The sequence below is a fragment of the Rutilus rutilus genome, assembly GCF_951802725.1.
Source record: "Rutilus rutilus genome assembly, chromosome: 1".
In the NCBI taxonomy this organism is placed as follows: domain Eukaryota; kingdom Metazoa; phylum Chordata; class Actinopteri; order Cypriniformes; family Leuciscidae; genus Rutilus; species Rutilus rutilus.
In genome coordinates this window covers 46,761,102-46,783,186 of record NC_140209.1, presented here as the reverse complement: position 1 = coordinate 46,783,186, position 22,085 = coordinate 46,761,102, and the positions used below count along the sequence as shown (strand labels likewise).

The 22,085-nt window shown below is 38.4% G+C and overlaps 1 protein-coding gene across 3 annotated transcripts in view; it reads left to right on the top strand.

Moving 5' to 3' along the window:
• Positions 1-4,887: 4,887 nt before the first annotated feature.
• Positions 4,888-22,085, top strand: part of znf385c (zinc finger protein 385C) — a 99,927-nt gene continuing 82,729 nt past the window's right edge. For 2 of the 3 annotated variants that reach the window (XM_084424012.1, XM_084424011.1), the window contains exon 1: positions 4,888-4,987. In XM_084424012.1, coding sequence (XP_084280138.1) covers positions 4,939-4,987 — 49 coding nt within the window. In that variant the 5' untranslated portion in view covers positions 4,888-4,938. The remainder of the gene's footprint in view (positions 4,988-22,085) is intronic. The other variant, XM_084424013.1, reaches the window with a different exon arrangement.

Genomic DNA, 22,085 nt, shown 5'->3' with positions numbered 1-22,085 from the left:
CATGAATCAGGTATTCATATTTATATATTCATTCATCCATTAAGATTTTATTTAATTTAGTGACACACAATTGAATTGACTATAGCTAGCTATTTGCTAGCAGTAATCTGTCCCAGCCACATTCACGATTAAAATCGAGAGGGGATCGTGCCTTTGCAGTTGTCAGTCCTAGGCTGTGGAATAGCCTCCCCGTATCCTTGAGATCCTTGTCCTCTTTATATGAGTTTAAATTTAAGTTAAAGTTGTATCTTTTTGACTGGGCACTAAATCTCAATTATGGTTTTATTACATTGTGTCAATGATATTTTGCTCTTCCTTTCATGTTTCCTGACTTTTGTTTTGTATAGCACAGTGGTCAACTTTTGTTGTGTTTATTTGTGCTATATAAAGAAAGAAAGAAAGAAAGAAAGAAAGAAAGAAAGAAAGAAAGAAAGTAGTAGTAGTGCACATATTAGCATCTTAAATGCTAATATTACATGCTCCTTCGGCCAAAGCAGTTGAAAGTAACTGAATCAGTCCACAGCCTATAATAAAATGCTCCACTCTTGTCCACAATGGTAACCCACTGTAATTTTAATGGTTCTAATAATTCCAATGTAATTGGAATAAGTTTCAATGTAATTGTACATTGTAATTACAATTGTAAGCTTCAGTTAATGCAACACAAATCATTCATGTAATCCAACACAAACGGATTAAGTAAACTTAAATTGTACATATATTTAAGCAGATTGAACACAATCAAATTAAGTTAGGACAAAGTGTATAGCAATTGTGTTGCTTAAGCTCATTTTAATTAAGAAATTTGAACAAGCATTAGTTGTCAGCCATTGCATTCACAATAACACAATAACACATTTTTCAAGTCAAACTTTTAATGTTGGTCAATGCTGTCTTTTTTTTCTATGAGCTTATTTTATTACAGCATGGAATATATTTGTATATTTACATAGGAGAATAAAGATGTAACAGAAAAATGTAAGTCACAAGGGTTTATGGACAGATAACAATCCTTTAGTTTCCAACAACTTTCAGAAAGCATAGAAAAACACATTCAGATGTGTAGAAGAGAACTGTTTTTCCTCCCAACCATAGAGCTTTTATATCAAACCAATATAACACCTTGTTCAACCCAGACAGTGTTGGACTTCTGCTTCTGTTGTCTTTGTCTTGTTCTTTCACTTTTCCTTCAATCCATTACATTTAATCTCTTCACAGTCCATCAAAAGGCTCCATTCAACTCTAAATTTGAACGTCCCCACTGTTTGAAAGGATGATGTGCACTTTACTGTCAGTTACCATAGAAACCAGGTGATTCAAATGGAAACTGTTGGTTTGAAACATTGGTTTGAAAACCAATACTGATTGGATATGTTTTGATTTTGTTGACATTGTGCAGTTAGGTGGTGTGTGGTATTCTGTTTCGTCCTGCTCCATGGTGGGACTGTAGTTTTATTTTGGTTGGCTGCTTGTTGTTGGTTGATCAGAGCGTCAAAGTAGAGAAAAGTGAAGCTCTAAGTGTGTTTATAAGAGCATCCATCAAGTGCTGAAAGCAATACATAAGCAAACAAAAAAACAAGGCAAGACCAAAAGCAGTATGAAAAGAAAATAATAATAATAATAATAATAATAATAATTGTTGCCCAGTTTTGATTTATCCAGTTTTAGAAATACAATATAAAGTTAACCACAACCTCTTTGTTGTTTAATCTACATTTTAACATGGACATCTGAAGTAATTGTTATACTACTCTGATTTTAAGGGGCTTTTTCTGCAAAGGCAAGAATAAATCTTTTTCCCTTGGACATCTCAGAAAGTTCTTGATGAGCTCTGATAAGGCTGATAGCCAAGCAATAACAATTTCAGAATGCATTGTTTAAGAGTAGGCCCACCCACAATATTAAGATTACAAATTAATCACGGTAGGCAGACCTCAACAAAATGATCAGATTCTGATTTATGACAACGTTGACAGCATGGTGATTATAGCAGTTGTGACAAATATCATTTTCAACAGCTCAATTTAAAACTGTTGTCACTGTGGTCATTAAACACAGACAAAGTAGTGGCACACATGCAGCAGTTGGGCAGGGGGAGCCCTTTATGGATGTGTGGGGATAGTCTTTGTAATCCACACACTCTTCAGCTTATCTTGCTGTCCTTGAGGTGGGAGTTTTGAGGAGACCCTGCCATACCGACTCCAGGCGAATTAGGGTGTGTTGATAGGGCTTACATTGAATGCATAATTTAATTTATGACCACCAACAGGTCAGCATGTGGAAAGTTTGGCGCAGACCACTCAGCAGGAGGAGCCGGAGGTGTCATTCTGCTACTGACACATTTGATGGGTCGGGAATATATAGCCCTGGCCTATTTATTTATTTAGCTAATTTAAACTCATCTTTAACATTTAAAATTGATACATTAACAAAACTTGAAATGAAATTGACTAACTGTGCTTACAATATGTGTATCTACCTTTTTTGTACGTATTATATTTTCTAAGGAGGCCATGAAGGCAGTGCTTTAAATCTGAATGAGACAAAATCAATAGTACAAAAACTTTATAGTTTTATTTTGTAAAATTATACAAACTTAAAAAACAACAACATTGGGAAATTTTAATGTTAGACCTTAGTCTGTGACGATATGCTGGTCAGTAACCACTACGGCGGAGAATTCAACATATATTTCTTTAACTGACACTTAAGAATACATGAACATGACTAATAAACACTAACCAAACATGCAACGTTAACGCAAGACAAAACACTGAGGAGAACTAAGGGCTTAAATACACAAGCTGAGGTAAATGAGGTAACTAAATAGAAAAGGTGAACGTAATCAGTAACTAAAGGGAAACAAACTGGCACAAACTAGGGCTGAAACTAGACCTTTTGTCATTCCCAATATTCCAACCTGCAGATACCTACTTGGGAAACTAGATCAACTTACAATGATAGGGAACACAGGAAAATAGGAAAAACAGAACCAAAGCACAATGAAACTAACAGATAAACACACGTTACATTATACTCAGAGCAAGCGAAGCGCAGGAAACCGGGGGAGATGACAGAGAGGGCGTGACCAGGGTGGGAATGACGGTGGGAGACATAGCGACGTCTGATCAAGGCGGAGGCGGAGGGACGAGGGGAACTCGGTGGAGCCGACAGGTCAGAAAATCTGAGCTGAAGTGCAGAGTGATGTCATCAAAATCATTGATCCATATTGACGGAAGTGAGAGATTGTAAGATTTGAATATCCCCTAAATGTGAATTTTATCATTGTTTTGGAGCAAACTACCTTATAGGTAACAGTAAGGCTAACATTTTCATACTAAAAGCCAAAAAACTTACATTTTGATTTCATGGGGACTTTAATGGTCAATTAATAGCAGAAATAGTAAATTAATTTTTAAGTAGGTCTATATAATACACATAATTTTTGATAATATTTATTATGTAGCCTACATAATGTGTATTTTGTGTATTATTTTAAATTTGAAAGAAAAGTAAAATACATTATATTATAATCTGCGCAAACCCGTCCTTGTCTCTCTTTGATGACGTTGCAGGGCATTTCAAATAAATGATTATTGTTAGCAAAGTCCACTTCAATGATATCAAATGCTCAGGGAGTAGGGAGCAGTGAACACTGCATAGGGACCCTGTCAATCGGAACGCACCTTAGATCATCTTACACACAGGCAAACAGGAACAGGAAAAACAGAACCAAAACACAATGAAACTAAACAGACATTGAAATACATGTTACATTGTCAGGGTAGCACTATGTTTCATTTTTGACCAGAATGAAAACAAGGCTGTGAGGGATAGAAGTACAATCAATGGATTTTATGTTGTTTAAAAACATGCCAAAATTTCAAATGACAAAACATCTTCACAAAACACTATCAACAGACAAACAATTATTTTGAGTTGTGAGTTACAGTTAAAGTTAGTAAAATTATTACGTTATTTATATACAATGCATGCCATTGTAAAAGTCTATACCTCACAGCTTTATTTTCATCTGTGTAAAATTCAATATGGCATCTATCCTGACTAATGTCTTTTTTTTTATTTTAAGAAAACTGGTAGGCTAAGAGTTAAAATGGACCGTTTTTAGTCAAACCGAATTGAAATGAACTTTATACTTCCTTGTTTTAGTGATCACTTAACCCATATTACCTGCGACAGGTAGGCCTAAACCTTCACGTGCTCACGAAATTTTTATACCAGTTGCTGCATTGGAGGTTGCACATGAATGATCTGTCAAATCGGTAATACATAAAATATATAGATAGCCTATTAAGTTTTTTTTGTTTTGTTTTTTTTTACATTGAGGGCAGTGAATAAATTTGGGCGGGAGGAGACTCCGTCGCTACACAATGGTGGTCCCCGTCCCGACCACATAACGTCAAGCGAGGAAAGGCAGCATCATTGGTCCAAAAGAGTAGGTCAGGTGATTAATAATAAAAGTCGAACACTTGTTTAAAACGTGAGATTTCGATATAACCAGGTATTATATTATAGTACCATAATCAAATTTTAGCTTATTGTATAATTATAAAAGTCTTTAATCCAGAAACATCAAGCGGGTCTGGCTGGAAAAATTTAACTGGACAAAAACAGGGAAAGGGGAGTTCTGCCTCATTTCAAAAGACCACCACCACCACCACACACCACTACTCTGTAGCTACAATATTGTGTGATAGTTTTTAAGAAAGAGGAGAAGTCTGGAAAGTTCCCCTGAAGAGGAGAGCTTTCACGCGCGCCGCCGTTAGTGTGATTGTGAATGACACGCGCTTTCCTGGAGAGCCTTTGGTTTGTGACGCACGGGTGAGACCGTTGAGCTGCGCGAGCCGCGAGGTGCTCACTGCTCAGTATCGGTTCAGCTCAGCTCGGGAACACCGGAGAGCGAGAAGTACGGTAGTAATGTTGGGCTCAGAGGACCACGGAGAGACTCGCAAACGCAACGGTACGGGTAAGCACCCCTTTCATTCATTCGCTATACTTTCATTATGCCTCTCAGTTTAGATTGAAACGGCAGGTGTGGGACCAAACCGAAAGGAGGATAAGTTTGGATGCGCGAGTGACATGCTGTCTGACGAACTCATCAATCATATTTGTGTTATCAAATACAGACTGTGATGAACTTGTATCGCAAGAATGTAGAAACAATGTATAAAAAGTATAACTGCAGAGGGAATTATTTTGGGAATAAATCGATTTTTTTTTTTTTGTCGTTACTTCGCCGAGCTTGTGTGATAAAGAATTGCCATGTTTACTCTGTCAAAACAGGCAATATTCCTCTGGCATCCTGCAAATGGATGAAACTTCGTGTGAATGCTCACACAATCTCATTGCTTCAGACAAGCAGTATTACCCCTTCATGATGAATGTGCCTTGACATTTATCATATTTTTCAGTTCGTTGATTTTAGTACAAGCACATCAAGGGGAAATAAGAGCAGGGTCTTGCTTTCTCCATCATAACTTATAATGTAAGAAAAAATAAAACCTGTATTTTAATATATTTTTTCATACTGTAGTTGATCAAATTTGAACTCTATGAGTTGACTTTTGGCTTTTGTGTTTCTTATCTTAAAAATGACAACATATCGCATCTCATCATCAGGCAGAAAACAAAGCTGGGCACTTCCAGTAAATGTGTTGAAAATGGGTGTTGCACAACTTGTCCTGGATGTGCTACGACCATAGTTGAGAGACGGGACTAACCCACAACCCAACCTCAAACCAAAACATGACAAGGATACGTATAGTGCGGGATGGTCATTCCCTGATGGGGTCTGACTCTCATTGCATGCATGTTTTCATTCTTCGCTTGGGATGAATCGTCTAGGAGCAAAAACATTCAGTCGGAAGGATTTAAATGCTAAGGATTTTAAATTCTGATTTGCTTATGTCCACTTTGTGTATTTGGTTGGTGCCTGTGCTCTCTCTGTCTTCGCTTTTGATTATATTTAGGTGAATTAGTTTGGATTAGAAATGTTCATTTCTACGGAGATGTCGATGTCTTCATGCATCCCCTTTACATTTCAAATCATTCATTTACTTATTATCTTTAATCATAATTTGAAATTGCTGAACACCCTTTTTCCACATTTCACAGTGGGAGAGTGAAAGCATTGGATCAGAGATGCTCATCTGTCTCTTGAGGCAACATGAGAGATGATGCATAGAAACAGCCAGTTGAGTTTATTTGTCCACTCTGAAGGTTTAGACCATTTTAAAAGGCTTTCAGTACCTTACTTATTTAACATTGCTATTTCACTCTTTAAGCATGGAACGTGCGTTGCAGTGTCTGTCACGGACATATTGAACATAAAAAGCTGTGTTACTTATCAGGAAGTAAACTGCTCACAATTTAAAGCAGTGCTTGGGATTTTTCAAGCACAGACATTTTGAGGAACACAATAACTCTAAATAACATAATACACCTCTTCTCCTCGAGCTGCCTGACTCCACGTGAATGCCACATTTTGATCTAAGAGAGAAAGTGCTTCATTCTGTAGGCTCAAGGCCTTTGCTTCAGGGTGAACACAAAGAAGATGATTTAAGGTTCTTTGCTCAGCATTAAAGGGGTCATGAACTGCATTGTTTTATAATGTTTCCTGTGGTGCATTTATAATGTTAGTATGATTTTTACATCAAAAATGGTCATAAACTAAAAAGAAAAAGCATTTTTCCTAGCCTGATTTTATCCTCTGATTTGAATGCTCTGTGAGACTTCAGTGTAAACACCCACTGCTGTGATTGGCTGATAACTTTGCATAATGAAGTAAGTGGAACCCTCTCGAAAACTTTTAGCACGCTTTTACTATTACAGCTCTCAAGGTTTACTAATTGAGTAGTGTTGATTTATGTGATTTAAGTGTTGAAGTGTTGATCTATGACATTAGATATCGTGGCATGAAAGGTTGCAGTGATGACGAGCATTGTAGCCGATCACAGACATGTCAGCATGAGTGTGATCTCGTCATTGCAACTCGATTTCTGCAGGCTAACGAATGCTTTCATCATTCAAAACTAAGAGTGCAAACACAATGTAAGAGGTTCGTTGATTATTACGGGAGTTTTGACGCGAGTCCAGAACTCAGTCACTGATAAACACGCACTGTTTGATTGACAGCTCCAGCGATTGCAGAGGGAGTGTACATTGATCGCTTTCTATATTTCACGAGTTCACACTTACATACAATTTGAGGGGGTAAAGTTTAATGCGTATTTGGCGTGCTGTCCGGGGGGAGGGCTCCGAGCTCGGAGTTCGGCCCGAACCCAGAGTTCTCCCCCCGTATGTAAGTGTTTAGGACTAGAAGCGTGGAGAAGGGGTGGTGGGGGGATGCTGCAAAACTGTCAATGGATTGAGGTGAGACTGCTGAATGTATAGGCCTACCTCTTACCATTGATTGCTGAGTGCTCTCCACTTGTCTTAATTATCTGAACGTGCTCCTCCCAAACTTTGTTAATAAAACATCATATAATTTAATCGCAGTTTAAATAACAGATTATGTTCATCTTACTAAGAGAAACAATGTGAAGACCGTTCCCATTAGACCGTAAGTCACTCACTGGTTTGATTTACTGGCACATAGACAAAGATCATCTGACTGTACATGAATCATTACATATCAGAAATCACTGGTCACAGATCAGGCATTTGAATTAACAGTTGCTTACATGTTGTGGCATTACTGTCGAGTCTATATCGTAAAAGTCTGTTTGCAAAGCCTGTGCCGAAATTGCGACTGTTTTACCAAAGAATCCAAAGTGAAATGTACCGCATACAAATAAATAATGCTCAACTGAGACAATCACATTGTTGAAAATAAATAAAATAACCACATTCCTAGTATTAGGATCTTTTGGAAGTTAATGTTATTTGTGGTCCATCCTGTATAGCTCTCGTCTCGTCATCTCAACACGTCAGTGGGCGGGGCCAAAGTTGCGACGATGAAGGCGTTGATTTTCTTCTGCGAAGGCGGTCTTTCACTACCTTATTACATCATAAAGAGGCACATTCCAGGACGAGTCAATCGCTGGGCTTGGTAACAATAAAAGTTGTTTTGGGACCAACAAGGAAGTTTTCAGTTCTGAAACTTAGCCTACAGGATATTCTTATAGTACAATTACCCCTTATATGTAAATTTGATTTCTCAGTTCATGACCCCTTTAAATTGGAGCATATAGACTCAAATAATCATTGTGCAGTTTACTCTTGAGGTTTCATTATATAGATTCTTTAAGTTTTATTTAACAAACCACTTTCCCACTCCAAGGCGAGCTATGTTTGTCTTGACGTTTACTGGATGTTGATGAACTTCTTGTTATCTGAACAGCCGCTGCGGCCGGCGGCGCAAACAAATAAATCACACTGGGAAGAAATGCGCTCAGCTGGGGCTAGATGATGTTTATGCACTGGCCTTTCTGCAGCGATTGTGACTATGCACCTTGCTTTCGCCTCTTCTGTAGATTCAGTCCTGCAACTGGTCTCAGTTATAAAATTAGAACAGAACTGATTTATGAATACAAATATGATTTTTGATTTGTTGGCAAGGGGTTGTAAAAGTCCAGTTTTAAGTAAGTATACAGACCACACAAGTGAGTCTGCCAGCTATCAGGATATAGCGTGAAGAGTTGATTCTGTTGGCAGGACAGGCTTGTGGAAAGGCTGGATTTTCTCACATTCTCCTCCAGTCAGTGTATAACATTGGAGATCTGATAACAGTCTCCTATATTTTGGCAATATATCAGTGATATGCTTATTTATGTTTTGACATTCTGCCTGGGTCTCTTTTTAAAGGATTTAGACGCGGTAGATCGGTCTCATCTTTTTTCAAGTAAAACTGAAAGGTGCTGTGCGTCAAGAAATATTACCGTCTGAACTGATCGTTCTCTTACTTGCCGGGACAGTAATTCACCACACATTTTCGTGGCCTCCACATCTACAACAGCTGTTTGGTTGATTGTTTCGAGAAAACATAAAACTTCTGCACATTTAATAGAAAATGGAACCAGTGCCATACAGTATAATGCTTTCCATTGTTTTATTTGTAGGTATAATACAGAGAATTGCTTTAATGGTGCAGTAAGTGATTTCTGAGAAACACTGTTGATATTTGAAATCAACCCAAACAGACACACCCCTCCTTCATTTCTCCACCCCCAAATGAACAGACATACGCAAGTGCATGTCTTTTTATCGTAGCTGAAATGAAGCAAAATAATGCTTCTCGAAAAATAAAGCGAAGATGTACGAACAAACAACAAAGAAGAGCAAGAAATGAACATACAGTACACAAGAGTAGCCTATATTCAAGCAAGAGTTCATTGTTAGTCACCAGCAGCACAAACACTGAGTACGTTTACATGCACTTTCTTAACCCGATTATGCTTAATAAGCCAACGAAGCATGCACATGGTAAACGCATTAACCTTTTTTTACTTTATCGGAGAAAGGTCATTAGCGGCTTTATGCATAAACCGATCACCCCTTATGCCGATTTCACCTAGCATATAAATGCATCAACCTGCTTCCTCTTGGCTTATTGAAGTGCGCATGTGTGATTATGTGTGACAGGAAAGCGTCCTTACTGTGAATTTAAGGGCATCCAGACAGAGCGAGTGTTTTGCAGTAAGGGTGGAGGAAATGCATTGCAAACTCACTCTTTCTTGACCCAAAAAATTGTGAGTGCTCATCACGTGCAGCAGAAGAAGTGGTACAGTCAAAATGCTGCATCTGTAACTGCATGAGAGGATAATATATGAGCCTTAAGTTTCCCGCTGACATGTTGCAATAGTCTTCTTCGGTTTTTAATGCTTTATTTAACATCACAACTGACATTACATAAATGATCATTTCAAAATACTGAGTCAGAGGCGCAGATTATTAAGCTTTGCAGTCACTACCGGGAAATAACCTGGTTTATTAGTAAAGTCTTGTAAACGCATTTGACTTGCCTTGTCGGGTTATTGGTTTGCATGTAAACTCAAACAACAGGTTATTTCAATAAGCTGATTTTTGTGAGTTATCAGTGTACTGGTGTGTACTGTAATACGGTCCTGTTACTATACAACAACAGTATATCTTGGTTCTGTGAAACATAGCAAAATCTGTGTTTCTCACGTATGAAGCAGAAACAATAACGTATAAGTACTGTTTTTTTTTTTTTGTACTATGTTTATTAGCCTTTTCTGATTGAGCGAAGACTAATAAACCGGTTTACACCAGTTATTTGAGTCCAACATCTACTCTGGGAAAGTTGCCAGTATAACTGCATGCAGTATTTACCTTCTCAGTAGGTACAAAAATGGTGTTGATTGTGATGTCTATCAATGAACTGCTCTTTCTGAACCCATTCATCTTCTGATTACAGTGCGGTTCCTTTGTCAGGTGTTGTTTTCGGCAAATGTGGGAAAAACAGTGAGACAGAGTTTTGACGTGTAGCCTAAACAAACAAAAGGAGGGCTGTTTACATTTATCTTTCTATTTTTCCATATGTTAATAAGATAAATTAATAAACCGTCCAAAAGGCCAAAAAGCTTCAAGAGCTTAATGTAATGATGTGGTTTGATGTAATGTTTCACATTATATTTATTTTTCTTTAACATTAATCCGATAACATTCATGATTTTTCATGAATTTAAATTGTTATATTCTACAAATAGGACTCGTGTTGATCGAGAGTGAATGCAAATTTGCCAAGCTATGTTATGATTGATCAATGAGTGAATGGTAAAATTTCTGGTATAGAATTCATTTCTGGTTGAATTAACACGTAAGCTTCCATTTCTACTTGCATGCATGAGAGACTGATAAGAACTTTATAGACAGAAAGTAGTGTGTGTATGTGTGTTTAGTTGCGTGGATCTGTTTCTAAGCTTTGAAGGGCATGAGGGTGATGACACCTGTCGGGTAATAGCTGCACTGGAATGTAAACTGTTGGGCTGAATGCTTTGCTTTCAAATATAGGATTTTCTCTCTGTGTCATTTCACTCTTCTCAGCTCATCACTCTCTCTTAATCATTCATGACCTCTTCAATCATTCTATTTTCATGGCAGTGAGGGCGCTGGTGTTGGAGAGAGATGAAAGGTGAGAAACAAAGAGAGAAAATTCATTATTTGCAATACAAATTTAGGTTTAGAGTACACAATAGCAACACACACGTTACAGTTGTACATTTACTTGTATGTTTAGTCATTCAGCAGATGCAACCAACAAATTAAGAATAACACAACAATATTTGTAGTACACAATGCCAAGTTCCAAGTATGAGTGTAGTACACAAGCTTGAGCAGAAGGGAAACGCAGAAAATAGAGAAAGGAAGAACCGTTTTTTAAAATTATTTTTTAATTAATTTTATAATGAGTTACTGTTACTCATTCAATATTGTTCTGTTTGTTTAACCATCGATCCACCTTGTGAAATATGGAAAACAAAATATTTTTGAACTTTTGGAGTTAGAGTTTCAGTGCGCTATGCAGACATACTTTAACATGTTAAACAATTGTATGTTCAATAGCCAGAATAGGCTCTTTAATTCTAAAGGCCAGAAAGAGGGTTTAAAATGGTCTGGACAGTTTTTGGTGTTAGATGGATTTCAAGGAGGAAAGAATCGAACACACCAGAAGTGTAGAACATCGACCCTTTAAAAGGGTCAAACTTAGTGTATTTTTTCTTCTTTATATTTTACAATTACTATCTCTGCTTTCCTACAACATTTCAAATAGCATCAATAAATCAACTCAGCTGTTACTCAGCTAAACTGAGAAATTTACGAGGGCAGTTTATTGGACATTCCTTTTTTAAATGAGCTGACAGACATGTGACAATCAGACATGACATGATAAAACAAAAGCGTTGAAAGGTAACCCTCTTTCATGTACTTTGTTTTGTCCTAACCAGCCGCAACAAGCTGTTGGTTTTATTATTTTTTGTTTTGTTTTTATTTTCTGTAGCTCTACCTACATGCTTTCACATCTCATTAAAAATCCCACTCCAGATAACTGAATATTAAATGTAGGTTAAAAATAGGTACTTGTGCCACGTCATACAGCATATTCTCTTTCAGTGTAGACAGACAAATAGCTTGTCACTGGAACGTAGTTGTGTTATATCTACACCCTACACAATCCTGGTGGCTTTCATCACTTCAGCAGACAGAGCGGTCAACTGGGACAACCCCTGTCAGCTCTCTTTCCCCTTTCCCTGTAGCCCCAGCTCTGTTCTTCTCACCCTCTGCTGCACTTTCCCCCTGTGTATAAGTGTGTGTCCTTGTACATGTGCTTCTGTACGGTGTATACTATGGTGTATGACAGCTGTCTAGGCCCCAAGGGCACGCAACCTGCCCTTTTCTGAAGCGAGCCTCCAGCACCCCCTCATCATGCTGTCTGTGCTCCCCGCCGGTGAGTGTTTCGACTCTAGGCTGCGGTCAGCGGGAACTGGCCTCTTCGCAGCGGGGGCGAGAGGTCTGGTGGGTTAATGTTACAGCACTGTGACCTCTCTCATTTCTCATCACCTGACAGCCGGTGGCTACCGCTGCCTTTCTCTTTTCACTACTGTACAGGACATGCATACATATGGAGACACAAATCAAACAGCCTGTATATATTTAAGTGTTCGACGTCTGCACATACAGATTATAGATGAGTTTCAGGAACTGTTTGGATCCTACAAGGGGTCAAACAACTACACGCACTCACAAATATACTGTGTGATTCTAGTTACTGCTCTTGTTTTTAGTGTTCTACTGGTTTAGGACAGTGATTCTGATTCTCAGTGGTTGGTTGTGACCCAAGAATGGGTTTGTTCTGGTAGGGAACTGGTGTCTGGGTACCAGGTGCTTAATTCCATGTGATTACAAATTCTTTATTATTTCTTATTGTCCTGGTGTAAACATCTAACATTACTACAGAGTAGAAAAATGATCTGCTACTTGATCTGCTGAAATGATCTGGATGGGTATATATATATATATATATATATATATATATATATATTTTTTTTTTTTATGTATTAAATATTCAATAAAATATTGAATATAGGCTATATATAATGTATAAATGTATAAAAAAATATATATACACTCACCTAAAGGATTATTAGGAACACCATACTAATACTGTGTTTGACCCCCTTTCGCCTTCAGAACTGCCTTAATTCAACAAGGTGCTGAAAGCATTCTTTAGAAATGTTGGCCCATATTGATAGGATAGCATCTTGCAGTTGATGGAGATTTGTGGGATGCACATCCAGGGCACGAAGCTCCCGTTCCACCACATCCCAAAGATGCTCTATTGGGTTGAGATCTGGTGACTGTGGGGGCCATTTTAATACAGTGAACTCATTGTCATGTTCAAGAAACCAATTTGAAATTATTCGAGCTTTGTGACATGGTGCATTATCCTGCTGGAAGTAGCCATCAGAGGATGGGTACATGGTGGTCATAAAGGGATGGACATGGTCAGAAACAATGCTCAGGTAGGCCGTGGCATTTAAACGATGCCCAATTGGCACTAAGGGGCCTAAAGTGTGCCAAGAAAACATCCCCCACACCATTACACCACCACCACCAGCCTGCACAGTGGTAACAAGGCATGATGGATCCATGTTCTCATTCTGTTTACGCCAAATTCTGACTCTACCATTTGAATGTCTAAACAGAAATCGAGACTCATCAGACCAGGCAACATTTTTCCAGTCTTCAACTGTCCAATTTTGGTGAGCTCGTGCAAATTGTAGCCTCTTTTTCCTATTTGTAGTGGAGATGAGTGGTACCCGGTGGGGTCTTCTGCTGTTGTAGCCCATCCGCCTCAAGGTTGTGCGTGTTGTGGCTTCACAAATGCTTTGCTGCATACCTCGGTTGTAACGAGTGGTTATTTCAGTCAAAGTTGCTCCTCTATCAGCTTGAATCTGTCGGCCCATTCTCCTCTGACCTCTAGCATCAACAAGGCATTTTCGCCCACAGGACTGCCGCATACTGGATGTTTTTCCCTTTTCACACCATTCTTTGTAAACCCTAGAAATGGTTGTGCGTGAAAATCCCAGTAACTGAGCAGATTGTGAAATACTCAGACCGGCCCGTCTGGCACCAACAACCATGCCACGCTCAAAATTGCTTAAATCACCTTTCTTTCCCATTCTGACATTCAGTTTGGAGTTCAGGAGATTGTCTTGACCAGGACCACACCCCTAAATGCATTGAAGCAACTGCCATGTGATTGGTTGATTAGATAATTGCATTAATGAGAAATTGAACAGGTGTTCCTAATAATCCTTTAGGTGAGTGTAAAATAAATGGTAACATTTTTGGAAGTGGGTGCCTCACAAGGGTTGAGGATGCTTGGCATGAAAAAGTTTGAAAACCCCTACCATATACTGTATCATAGTATAAGGCATAGTTATGATTTACACATCATTAGCCTCATAGCATAATTGCCTAAGTAATTTAAAAAAAAAAATTACTTTGGCAATTATGCTACGACATGTAAATTACATTTCTACTGTTGTTTTTCATTTACAGAACTGGTCGTTTTCGTGTGTTGTGAATATGTTTTGTGAATTGTTGGGCCTTTGCCGATTATAGTAATTCTAATGTTCAATTTACCTTTTTATTTATTTTACTTTACTGTGATAAACAGTTTTGGTACTACGCTATGTCACTACGGATGTTTAATGTCAAATCCAGGTCCTGCAATAAAACCATTTGAGAATCACTGGCCTGCTTTTTGCACTGGCTGACAGGGAGCCAACAAACACTCTGTGAACAGAGATGGAGTGTGTATAGGAAAAGGTTGGCATTTTTCTTCCCAGGCACCTTCAACCCTGTCTTAATGTAAATGAGGCCACTGTTTGCCTTTTAGCAAGCAGAGTGTTGTGTGTGTGTGTGCGTGTGTATGTGTGAGTACCAGAAGCTTTTTTTTCTCTCTTAGAATGAGTGGAGTGTTAAGTAGCCACTCCTTCTCATTAAAGTATTTCAAGGTGAGCTATGTGTGTGTGGGTCTGTAAATGCCAAGCAGCGTGGCGCAAGTAGATATCTGGAGAAAAGGGGTTCACCCTTGAGAGATTTCACAGCTGAAGCTGAGTTAAATTTCAGAATGGAAAAAGACTCTTTTAACGATTCTCAAGTTTTACTAGGCACTTCCCATTTACCCAAATTTTGTAGTTGACATATATTTAGTCGGAAATATTTCTTATTCTTTCTCACAATTTTTTTCTATTTAGAATTTTTTTTTTTTTCTATTTCTATTTGAACAGCTTAACATTAAACTTTGTTTTGTTGGTTTTTGCACGTCTGCTTTCTAATTTGCTCTTTGTAAACTTAATAGTTTACAGTTTTAATAGTTTTAAAGTCTCCTGATGACTTCCATTGTTTGTCTATTCACCTTCAGAAATGACATCATTGTAATATTTGCATACTGAGTTGCAATTGGTTTTCTTTCGTGAATTTACTTGTCTATTGAATTGGTATTGGTGTTTTATTCGTTTCATCTATTTTATCACCATAGTAGTGTTTAAGTGGTAGAGAAGCTGCGTTATGAATTGTTTTTCATGTGCCTCTGAAGTGGCATGACACATTTATTCGTCAGTTTAAATCAGTTTCAAAATCTCAAATGTGTTTGTGATTCAGTGCTGATGATTTGGTATAACTTTATCCCAACTGCTGTGCAGAAGTAAGTGTAATCATTAGATGTTTAATGAGCTATATTGTTGTGTTGAGAAAAAAAGTGGAGCTGAAAGGCAAGCCTTCATTTGAACTGTATCAGTCTCTTAGTAGAATGAGCTTTACAACAGCGAAAATGCTTGTGTGTACTTGACGTGTGTGTGTTTGTGTGTGTGTGTGTGAGAGAGAGAGAAATAGATGAAGAGAATGCATCATGGTAAATGAAACTGGCATGAATATCCAGCATCCCTGTGTATTGAGAGAAATGATAGGTGTTAGTCAAGTGCATCAGGCTATAGGATCCAATAGGCTTCTGCCATGGTAAAGAGGCTGTCAAATAAACTTCAGAATCAGCTGTATTAGCATGTTATAGCACTCTCTGATGGCATCAATACCCTTCTGATGTTTTGATGTGTGTGTGTGTGTGTGTTAGGGGGGGAGAGACAGACGGAAACCAGAGACTGATTGTAGTAGAGGGAGTTTAGCTGTGTCATGATCAAAGAGCTTCTTGAACCTTCCAATTTGCTGTAGTTTTGTTGCTTCCTTCCATCTTCGGGTCCTCCTGAACCTCCAGACTAACCTCTCTGCCTCTGTAATGGCTTATAGCGAGCGCTGCTCTGATTAAAGCTGAGATTATGGGAGTGATTGTTCTGCACTCACACTAATCCCTTCCCATGCTTTCTCTGAGTGTCACTCACGCATGTGTATTCACTCTTCACACATGTACTGTTTTCACCTGCAAATGGATTTTGTATGCATTTTTAGATATGTGACTAAAACATATCACCAAGGCTGCATTTATTTGATCAAAAATACAGTAAAAACAGTAATATTGTGATATGCTATTACAATTTAAAATATTTGTTTCTATTTAAATATATTTTAAAATGTAATTTATTATTCCTGTGATGGCAAAGCTGAATTTTCAGCATCATTACTCCATGTATTACAACGGACGCGCTCTCTCGTTTCATTCAAATACAACTTACCGTCTTGTGTCTCCATTTTTGATTGTATTGAAAATGAAATCAGAGTTGATTTATTGTTTACAGAGTTTGATAATATTGTTGTGATCATCTTGTCTGGACGACTGTTTTGTACGCTGTACAAAATGGATTTATAAACAGGAAAGATTTAAAACATTAATCTCAATTCAATATGTCCCCGTAATTATGTGGTAAAAAAAAAAATCGGTGTAATAAGTGTACAATGAAATACATTATTATCCCTTAAATGTCACTCTTAATAGTCTTGTTTGAACTTGTTCGTTCGTCTTTGGCTCTAAGCCACTTGCTGCGAACTTTTCTTCGCAGAAGCTTCACGTTTATTTCAAGTGAGTGAGATAAAATATTTCAACTCAAAACAACATTTTGTGCCCAATTATTTCCCAGATGTAGTTTTGGTATTGAGGTCAAAGTTAACTTGCCTTGCGTTCGCTATAAACAGTGTGTGATGGTCACACAAGATGACTCGGCAGATCTGAAGTTTCCCCCTATTGTAGTGACCATCCTCGATTAAGTTTCATTCAGGACTTTTGTAAAAGCCAAAATATGACCACACCTCAGATTTGGTCCTCTTAAAAGGCTGAAAAATCTCCCGAGCACGGTCACTGCCTTCCGCCATTCCTTCTCGAATAAAAAACCCCAACATTGCGCGCTGCGCCTGCGTCAGACTGTTGCTGGCTGGACAGGATTTACAGTGAGTTATTAAAATCGCGATAATCAAACACGGTTTTAATGATAATTAAAGTTTAAACGATAATACTAACCGTCAGTACATTTTATCGTGGTTTATAGTGAAACCGGTAATCGTCCCATCCCTAATTACTCCAGTCCTGTTACTGACTCCAGCTGATCCTTCAGAAATCGTTCTATCTGATTTGATGCTCAAGAAACAATTCTGATCAATTCTGAAAACAGCTTTGCTGCTTAATATTTTTTGTATCATTATAAATGTCTTAACTGTAACTTTTGATCAGTTTAATGCAACCTTTAAAATAATTATTTGTTTAATTTCTTAAAAAAATAATAATCTTACTGACCCAATATATATATCCCAAGATATGCTTGGATTATTTGAATAAATTCTTTTTTTTTGGTAACTGCTATTTAGCTTACTCCGTGTAAAGAAGGTAGCTGCTATTTAGCCTAAGAGTAAATAGCAGTAGACAGGCCTACTGTTTGCACCAAGAACTGCATTAATGCCAAGAAGCAGCTTGTTGTTTAATTGTGTCAAATGAGAATAGATACTGTTCACACATATAGTGTAAATAGAAGTGATATGCTATTTTTACTAAGGGCAAATTGTCTGAACAGTAGTGGGCGGAGTTATTAGTGAAAATAGCCTCTGCCAGCATGCTTGACTATGTGCCCTAGTGTCAATGGACACTGCCTATCTTTTTCTCATCATAAACAAACACGTATTATTATTTTAATTATTGGAATCTTGAAATGGATCTTGAAATAACTTTATTTCATCATGCCTTGTCTTCGTTATTGCTGGCAAAATCAAAAGTCCTGCATCATTGGAAACAACAAAGAGGCAAAGATCACCTCAAGACCTTGATGTGTTTGCTGTTTATTTGTGGAGGTGCTGCAGTTGGGAACATTAATGAGGCTCTCAAGGACAAAACACACCCCTGCTCCTCCAGGTCTCCCCGTGTGACTCCCGGCCCACTCCCATCTCCACCTCAGGCGGCATGCCTGTGAAGCGGGCTCTGGAGGAGATGGTGACGTCTGGACCGGCTGACTCACGCTGAGGAGGCAGACTCTTGACTTTATATCCCCTTATCTCTTATTTTCTCTCCCTCTATCCATCTATTTTTACTTTCCTCTGTGTCTCCATATCTCCTGATCTTTTTTCCTGATGACTTCCTAGCAGGAGAGCACGCAGAGCCGCGTATTTGGGTTTCATGAGAAGGTTTCTATCATTTTTGTATTTCTATTTTTTGCAGGGGTTTAGTGATGTTGGTACATAGCCATGAAGAATCCACAGTGGGTGATTAAAGATTGAGCTGCAACACTGAGTGATTCATACTCTGAGCAGGAGAGCCGCTTTGAATGTTCATATCAGCTCATGAGAGGAGTGGATGAATAGGTACTTGTGTGTGTATGTGTGTGTATATGTTTCTGCTTTTGTGGGATGTTACTGGTGCTCTGTGTGTGTGTTTGGTCAGTGAGTGAACTTTCCTTTTACCTGATGATTAAATATTCCCTTTGCCATGTAGCACACACATAGAGCCAACACTTAGAACAAGACCACTCTGTGTGTGTGCTCCTGTATGTGTGTGTTTGTGTTTTAGATGGCGATCTGGGTTTGGTGCGGAGGAGGTATGGGTGCAGGGGATGAGAGGGTGGAATACAGTGGAGCTCTGTACCTACCCAAACACGCATGCACAGTGCACACACACACACACACACAGTACATATGCTAAATGAGGACTTACCATATACATTTTTGTTGGTTTTGTAAAAAGCAAATTATAATTAATAGGGACAAAGTCAAAAACTTTGAGTTTAAAAGTAAAAAAAATAATAATTAATAATAATACAAATATTTGTTTTTATTATAAAATTATAAAACTTTTGTAATATTATAATAAAAAAATATTATTAATGAATTCTTTTTTTACCTTTTTCATGCTACATCAGTGGCAGTTGAATAGTATATAAAATAGTTTAAATAAACTAATAACACATTTTTAATTTCTTTTCTGTGGGGATGTACGATGTTTTGGTTATCTGCTGATTTTTAACAAATATATTTTTATTAGTATTTTGTGGATGTACATTGACCAATTTGGGATTTATTTTGTTCATGATCTTTCTCTTTATTTTTGCATTTAGATTACTTTGCCGTCATCTATATTTGTGCTCAGTGAGTTAAACACAATAATAAATGAATAACACTTGTAAATGTATTCTTTTATAAATCTCAAAATGAATAGGCCTAGATATTTCTCCTACTGTACTTTATAATGTTGTGATGTGTATGTGATTGATTTAATTTGTGCACGTCACTTACATCATCATGGGTTGGATGATCATTATTTCTACAAGTTGACTTAAATCATGTAATAAGGTTACGGTCCTCTTTACTGGCATTTGGCGAATGCTTTATTTTTTTTTAAACCCAAGGATGTTTTATCAGATTTAGCTTACTTCAAGGAACATCTCTTTCCTTAAAGATCTACGAAAACACACACATCTTTGTTAGTCTTTCTTAGGTGTATTCCTCTAGTGTTCCGGTGTCATTCAAAATGCACTGCTTGTGACACATTTTTATCTTTTCTACTTTCTCTCTCCATCCTTTTCTTTCTCACTCATTCTTTCCATCAGTGTATAAATAGCATCAGAATGGCCTATTAAATGCTCTTTTAATTATTCTTTCTGCCTGTCTTTGACCTTGGCACACATTATCTCCTTCAGTTAATTGTGACGTGTGATTCACTCCAAACACAGCTGATGGAAAGATGGCACAAAGTCTCAGCTCTGGCCTCCATTATGTTGTAAACTGCGGATGACACAGCACACTACGGTGTTATAATCTGCACAAAGTGAAACAGCTATTGCCAGATTGCTACTTTTGTCAGTTTGACAGCGAGGATGGTGTAGAATAGCTGTAACCTCCAGAGACTCCTCCAGCCCTCCATCCTATGCTTTGACTGTCTTTCTGTGTGCTTGTCTCATATGTCCTCTTTCTCTCTTTTTAAATGTTCTCTTTAACCTGGCCAAGTGAGACACTTTCGCTTTTTACCCCCCACCGATTTCCCTGAAGGGGAATATCTCACAGACCGGTGCATATACACACACACACACACACACACACACACACACATACACACACACACACACACAGAGCTCCTGTACCATTTCTCATTACTGACATTGTAGCTGCAGGTTTAAAACCATGCCAGGCATAGCTGTGACCTGTACACACGTACAAAGTGAAAGTACCTGCAAAGTGTCCTCTTGGGCAGGAGGAAGTGTGTGTGATTATAAGTGTTCATCGCGTTTGTATGGGTTTGCTTTCAACCATCACACATGCAGGGCCCTATTTTAACGATCTGAAACGCAAGTATCAAGCGCGAAACGCAAGTAACTTTGTGGGCGGGTCTTGGGCGCTGTTGCTATTATACCGGCGGGATAAATGACTCTTGCCCCCGACGCAAATGTTTTTCCTGGTCAGTGGCGGAATTGTTTTCTAAACCTGCAAAATAGCACGAGGGAACGTTTGCGCCGGAACACGCCTCCTCTTTGCGCTGAACCGCCCCCGGGAGCGCAAGTTAATTTCCTAATTTACCGACGTGCGTCTGTGGAGGGAAAAGTCCTCTGTGCGCGGGTGCAAAATAGGAATGAAACATGCGTCGGTGTACAAAGTCAATTGCGCTGGGTGCAAGATAGGGCTGTTCCCTAGGTCTGTCTATCTGACTGTCTGTCTGTCAGCCTGTCTGAAAGTTTCAATCGGATGACCTGTCTTAAAATCTGTCTATCAATATATCTGTCTGAAAATCTGTCTGTCTGTCTCTCCTAAAATCTATCTATCCCATCTGTTTTAAAATTTGTCTATCCACCCACCTGTCTGAAAATCTATCTATCTGTCTATCTGTCTGTCTGTCTGTCACAGTTTTTTTTTTTATAAATCTGCATAATATACATGTCTCTCCTCACAGTTTTATCTGTAATGCAATTTTGTTTCCTCTGCAGTACCACATTGCCAGCATCACCTCTCTCTGTGTAATGCATTTGTGTGTGTTTTGTGTCTGTATAAATGGCACTGATGAATATCTAATGTGTGAAAGAGCATGTAAACACATGCTGAGAGGATGCCAGCATGTGAAACGGACAAACATTATTCAGGGTTATAAGGATTCACCCTCAGTGTGTGTGTGTGTGTGTGTGCAAGTGTGTCACAAATATAGGTTCATTAAAATATTTTGAGGTGCTCAGTGTTGCGGAAAATGCAAGCAGGTGGGCAGACGTGACAAGTATGTGTTGTTTTGTATGTGTGTGTCAGGGTGACTTGTGTCTCCTCATCGAGCACATGTCTCATCCTGACACCTGTTTGCTCCTAAACTGTTTTGGGTTGCCACGGCTCCTCTGGGGAGTCTGCTTGCTACCAAAGCGTTTAACCGCCACAGGAATGTGGAGAATCCTGTCCCTCTGCTCTCAGCAGACAATTATTTACCCCTTTTTTCCTCCTGTTTCCTCTAATTGATTTCGTTCACTTTTACCCTTTCTTGTAATGTGGAAAGTGTACAACATAATGTGTGTGTGTGTATATTGGATGGTTAGAGAGTGTAACAGCAATTACTTTTGCCCTCTGGGTCCGATTAACACCCCACAGTTAGATAGATTGATAGATAGACGGATGGACTGATAGTTGATAGATACATGACT